At 40.1% G+C, this 14,012-nt stretch overlaps 1 protein-coding gene across 7 annotated transcripts in view; it reads left to right on the forward strand.

Moving 5' to 3' along the window:
* Dock11 (dedicator of cytokinesis 11) overlaps window positions 1–14,012 on the forward strand; it is a 185,079-nt gene that overhangs the window by 34,461 nt on the left and 136,606 nt on the right. For all 7 annotated transcript variants that reach the window (XM_087599791.1, XM_087599792.1, NM_001434047.1 and 4 more), the window contains 2 exon segments: window positions 13,464–13,580; window positions 13,665–13,754. In XM_087599791.1, coding sequence (XP_087455917.1) covers window positions 13,464–13,580; window positions 13,665–13,754 — 207 coding nt within the window.

A 14,012-nucleotide genomic window follows, 5' to 3' on the forward strand; every position in this document is an offset into this window, starting at 1 on the left:
CTAATAAGATGGGGAACAGCAAACTGTCAGCAGTGTGCTCACAGAGGTGGAGAGTTTCTAAGTAAGTGAGTTCTATTTTCTAAGTTGTAGTTTTAGATTAAAAACTCTTCAGTGAGCCAGGCAGTGGTGGGCCACGCCTTTAATCCCAGTACTCAAGAGGCAGAGGCAGGCAGATCTCTGTGAGTTTGAGGCCAGCCTGGTCTACAGAGTGAGTTCCAGGACAGCCAGAACTACACAATGAAACCCTGTCGCTTAAAAGAATGAAACCAAACCAAACAAAACATACAAACAAAAAATTCATCCATGAACATGTATCACTTTTACAATTATGGAAAATCGGAAATTCTCACATAAAATAATGCAGCTTGTTTATAGCAAAGTTGGCGTGGTAAGGGTTAGCCTTTCTTGGGTCTCACATTCTTTTGAAATTGCTGGAAGTTCCTGACCCTTCTCGAAGGATGTTATGCATATGGTGTTGGCAATGAATTCTCTCCATTCACAAAACCTCAAGTTTCCTATTCTTCTAGGCAACTGCACTATCATAGCTGAATCTCCCAGCTCTTTCCAATTCTTTTGTAGGCTGGTGACACAAAAGTACAGGGGACTTTGAAGCAATTAGAGTGTGCAGGGCTGACAGCCTGGCTAATCTTAGAACTGGAATCAGTGAGGAAACCTGTGAGCACCAGGTTGGGATTTTTCCCCTAGGAATAGGGCATAGCAGAGAAGACAGCACGGAGGCTGATCTTGGGCTTAGAGTGGTGGCAACAGTAGCTACAGTTTAAAAAGGACAACAGCTACATGAGAGCACTCTCAGCCTTTAGGCTCCAGTTCAACTAATAATAAAAGCAGAGCCCTAATGCACTGTCACATGGGAAGCACAACAATTATGTCCTCTAGCTAAAGGATAGGTAAGAGAGAAGGTGCAGAGCATTCTCAGGGTCAGAGTGTTTTGTCATTGGGATAGCCTTTCAGTCAGTGCTCTAGGCAAAGGCCTCTAGAAGTCCTCCATCCTCATGATAGAATTTGTCAGGGGTAGAGTGGGCACTGCAAAGTGCTCAGGTAATGGCATGGGGGAGTGTTTGTTGAAGCAAAAACCTTCTTTGCTTTCTCAACGAATACGATTGTCCTTTGGAGTGCTTTTAGCCAGAGGAAATCAGCAAATATTCTTGTAGGCATGTTCAGCACACAGACTAAATGTGAAGTCAACGGGGGGGGGGAGAGCAGAAGGGAGAAACACAAGGACAGACAGACTGACTGACTGGCTGACTGACTGAATGAATGACTGACTCGTTGGTTGATTGTTTGGGCAGAAAAAAGGCACTAACTACTCTGTTGGGACCTTTGCTTGAGTCATAGTCTTCCTCTCAGTTTTAACTCAGACGCCATTTGGAACTGCCCAGCACAGGGCTTCTTTGTGTCGGTATGCGTTGTCCTCTGACAACTTCATATACAGTACAATGAATGTATACTGAGAGTAATGTGTCAATGACGTTCATGCTATTCAGATGGGTGGGGCAGGGCTCCTGGGTCCTTCTCTAATGAGTGCCTTTCAGTGAGTGCTCATCTTGGAAAAAGTGCAAGAGGAAGACAGTCCTACTGCTGAAGGTCAAAAAGATGTTGGCAGTGGGTCTGCAGTTTGCCCATTCACCCATTCTGGATATAATGTGGGGGAATTGGGGGCCCAGCAGTGACCAAGACCAACAACCTACAATCACAAAGCTTTCTTTGGGTGGGGAGGGAAAGGGAGAAAGACTGATGAACACTAACTACATCTGAATCTTTCAGTGGTGGACTCGGATGGGAAAGCAAGTGCGTAGCATCGGTATCAGAGACTGGCCACATGTACCTGGATGCATCCGGTAGCTTTACTGGGTTTCACAGGGTAGTGGAGGAGAAAACTGAACAGAGGGATCAGGATCAGCAAAAATGAGATCCTGTGAGCTCCTAGGGGCTTTATCCACTCTAGTCAGAGGGCATGGGCTAGACATTGGGTTAAGAGAACAGATCATGAAGAGTCTTAGAGCCCTTCTTGGAAGTCTGGGTCTTATTCTGTAGATTCTGGGAAGCTGCTGAAGGAATGGAAACAAAGGAATACTGTGAACCAACCTTCGTCTATGGAAGAGTTTAACAGATTTGGATCAAATTAGCCAACAAAGAATGAGTTGGGAACAAACTAAGTCACAGATTGGTAGTTGATTTTTTTCAAAATAAAATGTCCAGGTTAATTTAGTCTGACACAGGGGAGATAGATAGGTGTAAATGCTCTCTTGGTGTTCTTTAAAGAAAGATTCTTCATGCAAAGTTCCTACTTGCTTTCCCTCTAGAGTTTTGTATGCAACTCTAATAAGCAGTTTTGCATAATTCGGTGTACTGCTCCTGAGAAATAGAAACAGTAGGCTACACGTTAAGTCTGTTTTGTCAGTTTATGGATTAGTTTCCATTCCGATGGGCTTTCTGGCTCTCAGTACATGAGTATACCGAAACATCTGTTCATGTCTTTCTCTTGCTGAAAACAACAACAGCAGCAAAACCAACAAGAATAAAAAAAAAAATCCAAACAATCGAACCAAAACCCCTCTGCTGGCTCCCTACTCCGACATGAGGAACTAGCTCCAGGTTATGGTCTCGGTGAATGTGCCTCTCCGTGAATGGACCTCTCTAGCTTGTCTCATCCATCTTCTCTTTGCAGAACCTTAGCAACCCACAAACAGCCCTCTTAGCTCTCTGCACTCAATGTCATTATCTTTACTGTTTTTCCCATGCTGCCTGTATTCACATTGCCTGCTCTGAGATGATAATCTCTCATCATCCAGGGATCAACTCAACTGTTTTTTTTTCTCCTTCACCAGAAGAATGAATCTCTCCCTTACTGGGGGTCCATACACCACTCTATGTATATCTATATCTATTGTGGAACCCCACCCTCTGACCATAACATGGCCATTGCAGTATTAAAATCCGAACAACTGGGATTACCGACATGAGACTGTCAGGAGCTAATGTTCCCTTGCTGAGTGGAAGGAGGGCTCCTGTGGCTGTTCAGGAGATGGTCCCAAGGCCTTCCGGAATATAACTAGTTAAAAATTGCCAGAAACTGGGCTTTTTCACCCATAAGTCGCTGACAACTCAAACTAATTTCATTGAGTCACCAAGCCTGACTTCCCTGGAATCAGTTTTCTGTTCTGTCATTGGTGCTCTACTTAAATACATATTTATCTCCACCCAGGAAATGTTAATATGCTACCATTGCAGTCTTTCCCATGCTCTCTGTGGAAAAGCATGATTGCCTGCCCCTCTAGTTCCTGAGGTCACTAAGAGCCCCATCTGCGTCTTATCCACTTTTCAGCACTTTGTAGCTCACTGCCTGGCCCAGGGCTGATACTTGGTTAGTACATGTGACTAAGTTAAATATTTTCTAAGTATCCTGGAAGAATTCTCAGGGAATCATCGACCAGGAAGCCTTACTTTTGTGGCAGGTTGGCTAGGAAAATTTTGACTGAGGTGTAGGATCTCCTCACGCACCAAAATCTAACTGTGCTAATGAGTAACTGGATTTCTGTACTGGGAACCTATCTCTTAGGAGACCCTGGAGAGTTTTTACCTTTCTGTGTGTACAAGGAAGTGAAACTAGGTAGGCTATTTTTTATGTTTTAGTTTTCTTTTTAATTTTTGTTTACCTTAGCTTACATAGTAATTGGGCTTCATCATACTGAAGTATACTTTAGGTATTCAAAAAGCCTTTCATAGGTCCTGACCCATTATACTTCAAGTCCTCTTTCTCTTCGTGTTGGTTTAACTTTGTTATTTCGAAACAAACAAGAGTCATCTGGGAAGAGGGAACCTCAGTTGAGAACTGTTCCTATCAAAATGGCCTATAAGAAAACCTGTGGAGCATTTTCTTTAATAATAATTGATATTATAGAGGGGGTTGGCCCACTGTGGGTGGTGCCACCTCTGGGGAAGTGTCCCTGGGGTTTATGAGAAAACAAGAAGAATGAACCCTTCAGGAAGCAAGCCACTAAGCAGCGTTGCTCCATGGTCCTGCTTGAGTTTCTGCCTTGACTTCTCCATGATGGACTATAAGCTGTAAGATGAACAAATCAAACATATTAGTAGCGGAGTATTTGATTTAGGCTAAAGCAGCATGGGTATGGTTATAAATCTGTCCAGAGTGTGTGGAGGTCAATAGGGTGGTGAAATACAGAGCCAAACCGAGGCAGGTGTGCCAATGGAGTTATAGTAGCATAGATAGGGTTAACATGGACTAGGTCACTGTGTCCTGTAATAATAAGAAATAGAAAAGTTCCCAACGTTTTATAGATGTAAATTTTGCCTTTATTTCTCTAAGTAGCTTTAACAGTGTACTGTCTCATGCAATGCTACAGACTTCTTCTATTGGGAGGGATTCGCAAAAAGGATGACAAGATGACAAATATGGAGAAGGCTAAAAGGCTTGTTACAAGATGCCATTTTCTCCTTTTCAAGATTCATTTTCAAACTGGAACGTTTCTGTTTTCTTTACTCCATTGTCAGAAGCAAATCAGTGAAGTGGGCGGACTTCTGGTGCAACCTCAGGTGGGAAATGACATGTGGCTGCATGCTTCAGGTGTTCACTTTTTCACTGACAGTAAATCTATGGAATATTTGTACATTTGGATTTTTTTCTAGAAGAATGCAAAGTATGCTATGACTCTCTTTAAAAGTAAGGAGAAAGTCAGGGGGAATTTTTTGTTGTTTCGGGTTTTGCTTCTTTTCAGACAGGGTTTCTCTGTGTAGCCCCAGCTGTCCTGGAACTCTCTATGCTATACTGGACTCCAAATCACAGAGAGCCACCTGTATCTACCTCCCAAGTGCTAGGGTCAAGGGTATGTACCACCACTACCACCACAAAGAGAACGTTTATTTTTTAATGTCAAAACTGAGCTTGAACTCAGGGCTTACATAGTTATGTCTCCGTTTCCCAACTAGTTAGGACTGTTGGAAGTGGGTTCCTCTCCTAGTGAGAGTTTTGCAACTCTGTGGTGATCACAGACACCCAGGCAACTTAAGCATGGAATAAATTGTTTGTCATAATTGGGTATGTCTTGAGAACTTGTTTTTTGATATTTTTTTCTGGAAAGTCGTTATATCTTACCAAAGTGCATTTTCCCCTATCAATAATGGTGTGCTACAAATCAAAATAGCATTATTCTAATTGATATCTCCAAACCCTTCTGTTCATTTCCCCTTCTTCCTGTCTTGCTTTTGAGTCATTTCAAACGTATTAGCACAGAGTGAGTAACAAGCCAGGAGGAATTGAACCCAAATCAGTTCTTGCCTGAGAGCAAGTGGGGTGAGTCAAGGTATAATTAATTATTGGCTGCAGTGAAGTTTGGGGTAGACAGTTCATCAGCATTCTGTTTACCCCTGTGAACAGAATATGGGCTATTTGCATAATATCTGAGTTGGCAGTAAAGAAAACATTTGTAAAGCCAGCTGAGCCTCTCATGGAGCATGTTGTATCATTAGAATAAAATCTTTTTGACTTTTTCAGACTAGTTCTCAAAATAAATAGCAAGTAGACTTTGAAAGGGGAAGTACTCTTGTGTTAAAAATTTCCCGTGTCAAAGTCCTAAAATTGGGGAAAAAATAGGGAGGGATAGGTAAAACTATTTTTGCCCGGTTATCTTTATATTCAGTCTTGAGTACCTTTGAAATCTCTTTTTCTGTTGATTTTTAGAGTTGTAAGTAATTCCTTAAAGCTAGAAACTGAAAATCAGTTCTGAAGTCTCGGCTTTCCTGACCTCCTGGGTGGCCCCTTTGGCTTGAAAAGCTTGTACAGAAGACCAGCCTCTTTGTGTTATGCAGCTGGCTATCCCCAGGAACCACAAAAGCTTCTGGCTTTAGAGTTCTCATGGCTCTCTGCTAGGTTCTGTGGAGGATATTGAGATGAATTAGATACAGGTCCCTTGACAATATTTTACTTTTTTTGTAATTTTATTCTTCCCCCTTGAATCTGCCAGCTCCTTTCCTTAAAGTAAAAGATTCAAGGTGTTAATCCCTACTCATTGAAGACAAATGCTAAATTGGAAGCAACAGCCTCGAAATGCAAAACTCCTTATCCAATTACAATACAAGCTCTCCCAGTCGCCGTTCTCAGCGTCATCAGGGTAAGAAGGGAGGCTCCCACAGTGGCACATGCCTTTAATCCCAGTACCCTGGAGCCAGACACACACACACACACACACACACACACACACACACAGGTCTTTGTGAATTTGAGAGAAGCCTGGTTTATAGAGCAAGTTCCAGGATAGCCAGGGTTACACAGAGAAACCCTGTCTCAAAAAAGCCATCAAAACAAAAGAAAACCAAAATCCCATCTTTCCAAGTTTTAGAAAATTCTAAAATACAAAGTTCATCTAGAGAAACAGAACATGGTAGTCAGGATCAAGAATGAAGAAATACTACGTACCTGTTGAGTTTAGAGCACACAGGCTTATGGGTACACATTATGGTTAAGGTCAAGATTGCACTCCACAAATATGATGCATTCAGTCAGTCTGACTAAACCTCACTTTCTTCATATGTAAAATGTACATAAAAAAGAAGAAAGCCTTCCAGGTTTTTTTAGGGAATTAAAAGAAGAGACATATGCTTAACAGTGTGCATAGACTATGAAGCAAAGTGCAAGACATCATCTCTGCCGAGAAGATTCTGCTGAGCAAACTAAACTGCAAAGTAATTGAGTGCCAAAGCAAAGCTCTGTCTAAGTGCATGCCACAATCAATGAGGAAAATACTGTGGGTTAGAGAAGAGGCAGGTTAGGCTAGCTCAGAAATAGAAGGCCAAGGGAGATGGCTCAGTAGGCCACACAGCCATGAGGACTTCAGTCAGGATCACCAGCACCTACATAAAAGATAAGCAAGCTAGTGACCTGTCTATAATCTCAGCCCTTTCAGGAGGTCAAGACATGGGGGCTGGCTGTCCAGACCAACTGAATTGGTTCAATAAATAAAGTGGAGAATAATCAAGAAAGATACCTGATATCAACAGGGACTTCTACATACATGTGTACCTGTACCACCACATACATTTCCACACATGCGAACAAGCATACACATATGAATAAACATGTATAAGTGTAACAAATTGACAGAATATGATGTTCTGAGGTTGGGGTCTTTTCCGTGTGTGCGTGCACACAGATGTGTAGATAAGGACCTCCTGTGTAATCCAGCCTGGCCTCAAACTCATCTTCTTGCCTCAGCCTCCTGAGTGCTAAGAAGCCAGGGGTGCCACTGCACCTGACTTTCTCCTAGAGTTTCTGAACAAAAGTAGAAATGCAAAAATGATGCTAGACTACATATTTTCACACAATGAAAGCTTTTCATTGAAATAAATGATACTAGACGGATTCCTGTTTTTATGTGTGTGAAGTGATTTGTGCCAACACTTTGCTAGAGGGGACACTGGCTATTGGAAGGTATGTAGAAGTGCAGAAGCCAAGTGTGGTTTTAAGACAGCTTCTAGGATCAAGTCAGATGTCTGGGTTTATCTGCCTTCTACAGTAAGTTAAGAGGCTTCTCAAAGGGTAAGGTCCAGTTTTTTGTGTGTCCATATCAACAGCAGCTTAGCACAGGGTCTGGCCCTTAGTAGGAACTCATTAATATGTCACATACTGAACCTGCTTTGTTTTCTCTCCTGCTGGTAGGAAATTGCCTTCCCCCAGTGGCCATTTTGAGTACAGAGGGTTATTTTAAGATATTCTCAAGAGAGAACACTAGAAACTGCTGTTGAGTGTAAAAGGAGGGGAGAGCCAAGTGACAAAGGGGAGGGTAGAAAATTCCAAGTGAAGGGGGTGGAGGGAGGATGGGATGGAGTGACTTCTCTCCTTTTGAACATGGTACTTCTTTCTTCACACTGTCCTCATCTGTAAGAGAATGTTCAGTGAGGCACAGCCTTATTCCTGTCATCCTGGGGCACTTAGGAGTAGTGTCATGAATTTGGGGCTGGCCTGGGATACATAGTAGGTTCCAGGCCAGCCTGAACTACAGAGGAAGACCCTTTCTCTCTAAAAACAATAACAAAAGAACAAAACCATAGAATTGGGACCCTATTGTCTTAAAAAATCACAGAAATTATATTTTGGACAAAATCATTGTTTTTAGCCATTTGTTGCCATGACCTTATTATACTGAAACCTAGTGTGGAGGATTCATTCTTGGTAGTGAAGGTTTGAAATTGGCCCCGTTCCATCCTCATTGCTAAGCTTTCTGCTCTCCCTTCCAGTGTTTGATAAAGAAGGGAATCTGTACAGCCAGTGCTCACTTTAGACTTGCAGAAGACACATTCTCTGAATTCTTCAAGACAACTGGTTTCTAGAATAGAAATTTTACTGGTGACCTTTAGTGTAATACCTAAGCAGAAATAAGTCTAGTTGACTTTGTGGTGAGTGCAGAGAAATATGAGATTATTTGTGCTTTAAATTTTATTCTTGTTTATTGTGATTATTGTATGCCTGTATTGTGTTTGAGGGGGGAGGGTTATTCAAATGTGCCATTGTGTGCACGTAGAGGTCAGACAACAGCTCCATAGAGTAGATTTTAGTTGTTTCCTTCCACCTTGAATGGGTTCCCAGATCTGAGGTGGTCAAGCTTCTGTGGCAAGTGCTTTACTTCCAGAGTCATCTCTGAGGCCACTTTATTGTGTGTTAAATGAATGGATCTGTGCTTCTGTTTCTAATGGTAACGTATATAGACTTAACTAGCCATGTGTGCTTTGGGCAATATTCAGGGGTTGCGGTGTGTCAGATATGGTATTTTTCACATATGTACTTAAAATGATGAAAGATGAGCGTGTTAGATGTGTAAGAGCCACTCCAAAGAAGAGTGTCCAAGTTGTAATGCTGTAGACAGACCTTCAGTTGGGGTCCATTCTTTCCAGTCTTTTTAACACAACACATACTGCAGCTGAATCTATACTGATGGCTTCCCTGTTTCTCTAATGATAAGATGGTCTCAATTTGCAAAATTGTGCATTTCTTCCTGGTTTTAGGATTTACACAATGAAGGACATCGAGAGTTTTACTTAGGCAGCTTAAGTATACATGAAACCATGGACTACATACATTTCAAGCCATGGTTTCAAAATGACTGCTGAAAGCTTTTTTTAATACTAGAATTATGTAAATGATTTATTCTCTTTTATAGGAGTTTCAGAAGGCTTTTTAGTAAATAAATGCATCTCAACATAGATGTTTTTAGAGCAGAAATTGAGCCCAGGGTCTCATATAATAATCTAGGCAAGCTCTGTATCTCCGATTGTTTACAAATACATCCAGTCTGTGCAACACTGACAAGAAAAGGAAAAGAATCAGGAGTTGGAAGGTGTGTTTTGGGCTGCGGTGTAGCTCAGGCACTTGTCTGCCATGAACAAGGTCCCGTTTCCAGCATGGCAAAGAGAATGTGAGCTTGAATGATTATAATAGTGATTCTGCTGATATTGATAGATGAGCCTCTGAGCCACTCCCCTACATAGTATTACATATGTAGTAATACTACATAGTAATAGTGATAGTAATTTATGTGTGTACATGATGGACCTTCTGTCAGGTTAGTGGAATGCAGATTTGAGTGATTTCTTAATGATGCAAAGTGATTTTCAAATGAGCAGAAGGAAAGCAAAACAAAACAAAACAAAACAACACAAGACTACTACCAGCAAGTTATTTCGAGAGAACTTATGGCTCAGTAAATAAGGACTTTATTTTTTTCCCTGGTAAAAACTGAGTAGATTCCAGATTTGGACTGAAGTTTTTCTTGTCACTCCTTAGGAAGGCAAGACTGAAACATTTGCTCACTTCACTCCAGATTGTATAAATATATGCCTTTGCCTTTTGTTTAACACTGTTACAGAACTGTAGACGAGCATGCAGTGGGGCCTTGCTGTTACTTGAAGGATTAGTGAAATTTTATTCATTGCAATGTAGGTTTCCGGGGTTATAAAAAGTCTTTGTAGGCTTATCATTATACAGACTAAAAGGGTAAATCACAAAGATGAAGTCCATTTTTGCTTCCTTCTTTTGTTTCTTTTCCGTTCTTTTTTTTTTTTTTTTTTTGAGACAGAATCTCTCTATTTATCTCTGGCTGGCCTGGACTCATTAGGATAAGGCTGGACTCAAACTCAGAGATCCACTTGCTTCTCCCTTCCAAGTGATGGGATTAAGGGCATGATCAGCTTTTATTTTTTTAATATTTAATTTAAAATATTTTATTGAATATTCATACATACATACAGTGTATTTTGATCAAACTCACCCCCCCCCATGAAAACTCTGTAAATGTAGTAAGATGTTTTTCTTTGGTAAGCATACAAGTCTAATGATAGAATGATTTTTTAAAAAATTAAAACAAACTTAATAAAGATTATAGTCTAGATGGCTGGGGAGAACTACTATTAAATCCATAATTCTAACCTTTTCCTTGTCTTCAATAACTTAATCCCACTGGAAAGGGAAAAGTAGGGTTTCAGTTACCTCTCCTTTTTTCCACAGGCCTAGCTCTTCTGTTACAGCAGTGGTTCTGAACCCTCCTAATGCTGCGGCCCTTTAATACAGTTCCTCATGTTATGATGACCCCCAACCATAAAATTATCTTTGTTGCTACTTCATAGCTGTAATTTTGCTACTGTTAGGAATTATAATATAAATATCTGGTATGCAAGATATCTAATATGTGACCCCCAAAGGGGTTTCGACCCCCAAATTGAGAACCATTGTGTTGCAGTAAGCATTGTGGTACTCAGAACAGTTACTCTAATTTTTCTAATATCCTGCATCTCGTGACAAAGGAAACAGAAATGACGACTCACAACCTTAGGTTGAATCAGTTTGAAATGAAAAGTAAAACCTTTTCTTAAAATGGAGCATGCAAATGTGACCTTTAAAATGTGGGGAAACTGTAGCTTTCATTTTTACAAGGCATACAGTTTACATCTAAACACATGATTTATTTTTTATATTGACATGACATGAAAAAGCCAAACGAAGAATTTCTTTTTTGTCATTTTGCTAAGTTGCTTGAAGCAGGTATGTGTGAAATTACTATACAGAGATGTTAGTAGATGTTAATTCAACAGGTTACACATTGAATTTGGACTAGTTTTAATATATCTTAGTTTAATTAACTTTGCAATATTGAGGATTGAATCCAGGACCATTTGCATACTAGGAAAATGCTCTACCACTGGCTTATATCCCAACCCTCCTTTTTAGCTTTTTTTTTTTCAAGGTCTTAGTATATAGCCTGGGGTGACCTGGAATTCACTATGTAGATCAGACTGGCATTGAACTCAGAATTCTGCCTGATTTTGCCTTCTGAGTTCTGGGATTAAAGGGATGCACCACCACACCCAGCTCATAAACAAAACTGTGGAAATTATACATACTAATGAGGTTGTGTAGTATTAAAAATGCATATATTATACAGTGTTTAAATCACATTAAACATATTTTTCTCTTCAAATGTCATTTCTTTGTGGCGAAGATTTAATATGTCTTTAATATTTTTAGATTTATTTTATTATTTTTTTTGTGTATGAGTGTTTTTGTCACACGCAAGTCTGGTGCCCAAGGAAATGGTGAGCATCAATGAAGGTGCTGGGTCATTTGCAAGAACAAATACTGTTAACCACTGAGCCAACTGTCTAGCCTCAATTTACTACATCTTAAATCTTTGTTCAGTTTCTATCACTACAAGTTAAATAAATTCACTTAAATAAAAAAACATCCTTATTAGAAATTATTAACAAATATTCTTTAAACAATTAATGTGTATTATTTAAAATAACATGTCAACACATGGTTCTAAGTGAGTCTGAATACCTCAAAGTTCATTGCATAATGAATGCTCAGATGCCTACCGTGGGCAGTGAACAAATTACAGCTTTTCCTTGGCTCTGATGCTAGCAGTTCACAACTGAATCTTGCTGGAAGGGAAATGTAGAGTAGTCCTTTTTCCTTTTACTTCTCTTAGAGATGAAGTTTGGTTCACAGGCCTAGGTGTTCTATTCTGGGAGGCTCCGTGCCTTTGAATAGTCCCAGAGGTAAAAATAGATCATGGTATGTTCAATGAAAGAAAATGATAGGCAGGTAGGTAGTGGAATAATCTAAGTTCAAGACCTTGCACATTCATATCCTTTTGTATTTCTGAGTGGGAAAGAGACTGCTTGAGAGAAAAAGAATGAGTCTTTTACAGGCACAGACCTGGGGTTGACTCTTGACTCTGAAGATTTATTTAGCCTGTTAGGTCCAGAATTTCCTCAACTGTAATATGGGAGAATCAATTATGCCTATTTCATAGGTAGTTAGAAGCATTGCATTGGTAAATATACAGAAAGCACTTAGCAAGTTCCTGCTGTATAGAAAAAGCTCAGGACCTATTGTCACTTGATGGCTGCTGAGCAAGTTTTCTTCAGGGACATAGGCCCTGAGAAGCCATTCCATGCTTTAGAAGATGGTCCAATACCCATGCACATATAGGCATCACCAAATGGACCCAATGGAAGTTAAGAGATGAAGTAAGGGAGATAGGAGAAGAATTGAAAGGAGAAAATAAATGTGGACTTCATCACATCACACCTTATATGCTATTATTATTATTATTATTATTATTATTATTAATGATAATAATACTCTTACTATACCATGTTTTGATTTCTCATCTTTATTGGCCCTGTTCCTTGTAACATGACCTTTAGGCTGGGGCCTTTTTATCAATGGTTAGAGCACTTAACTGTCTAACTGAATTCCACAAAGTTTACCCTCTGAAAGCTCACCCTTTCATGCCCTATGGGCAGGATGAAGCATCTCAAGGTCTTAGCTTGCTATAGCAAAGCTGGAATGTAATACACTCTTTGGACTGTGTATCTGGCCCAGAGAGGGCACATTAATGCTCATATTTTCTCCACTTTATTTACCCAGCAAATAGAGCATATTCACTAAATCACTCATAGGCTTTTAAATATATTATTTTTGTTTGACTTTTGGAAGACATACAGATATAAATGATATGGTACTATATCTTTGGAATTCTTACCTACAGCAGGAAAGAGTGTGTTGGTGCATGTGCTTGATGTTCACATGTGTTTGATATATGTCTGGATGCAGACATATGTAGGGAAAAGGTTTCTCTTATTAAAGCACTTTTATGTTCTTATTACTTCAACACCCCCGCCCCTTTGGCTTATTGAGACAAGGTTTCTCTGTGCAGCCCTGGCTGTCCTGAAACTCACTGTATAAACCAGCTGGCCTCGAACTCACAGAGATCTGTCTGCCTCTGCCTCCTGGATACTGGGATTAAAGACATGAGACACTACCACCAGAACAATTCCCTTTCTGTGAAATAGTGAACCTTCACTACACAGAACAGAATTTCCCTCTTCTGGGAGTCTGACAGTAACATTTATTTTTGTTTCTTACAAAGGAAAAGGCCAAGTTAGTTGAACCCCTGGACTATGAGAATGTTATCACCCAACGGAAAACACAGATTTACAGCGATCCCCTCAGAGATCTGCTTATGTTCCCCATGGAAGACATATCTGTGAGTTCACATGTTCTTTTTAAAAGAATGGGCACTTTATTTTCCAAGCCAGTTCTTACAGCAACAATGTGATTTGATTTCTAGCTCTCAGTGATTGGTCGTCAGCTCAGAACAGTGCAGTCCACTGTACCAGAAGATGCTGAAAAGAGGGCCCAGAGCCTATTTGTCAAAGAGGTAAGGGGCTCAATATCCAGCCAAAGAACTTTGATTCATTATTCACTGTTATTTTTGTTTTTATTTTTTATTAGTGTCTGTGTGTCTTTGAGAGAGAGAGAGTGTGTTAGTTACTTAGTTTATGTGTACCACGTGTGTGAAGGTGTCCCCCAGGCCAGAAAAGGCCTTTGAATTCCCTGAAACTAGAGTTACAGATAGTAACTATGATAGATAGATAGATAGATAGATAGATAGATAGATAGATAGATAGATAGATAG

Source organism: Rattus norvegicus, chromosome X (assembly GCF_021556685.1).
Source record: "Rattus norvegicus strain SHRSP/BbbUtx chromosome X, alternate assembly SHRSP_T2T, whole genome shotgun sequence".
In the NCBI taxonomy this organism is placed as follows: domain Eukaryota; kingdom Metazoa; phylum Chordata; class Mammalia; order Rodentia; family Muridae; genus Rattus; species Rattus norvegicus.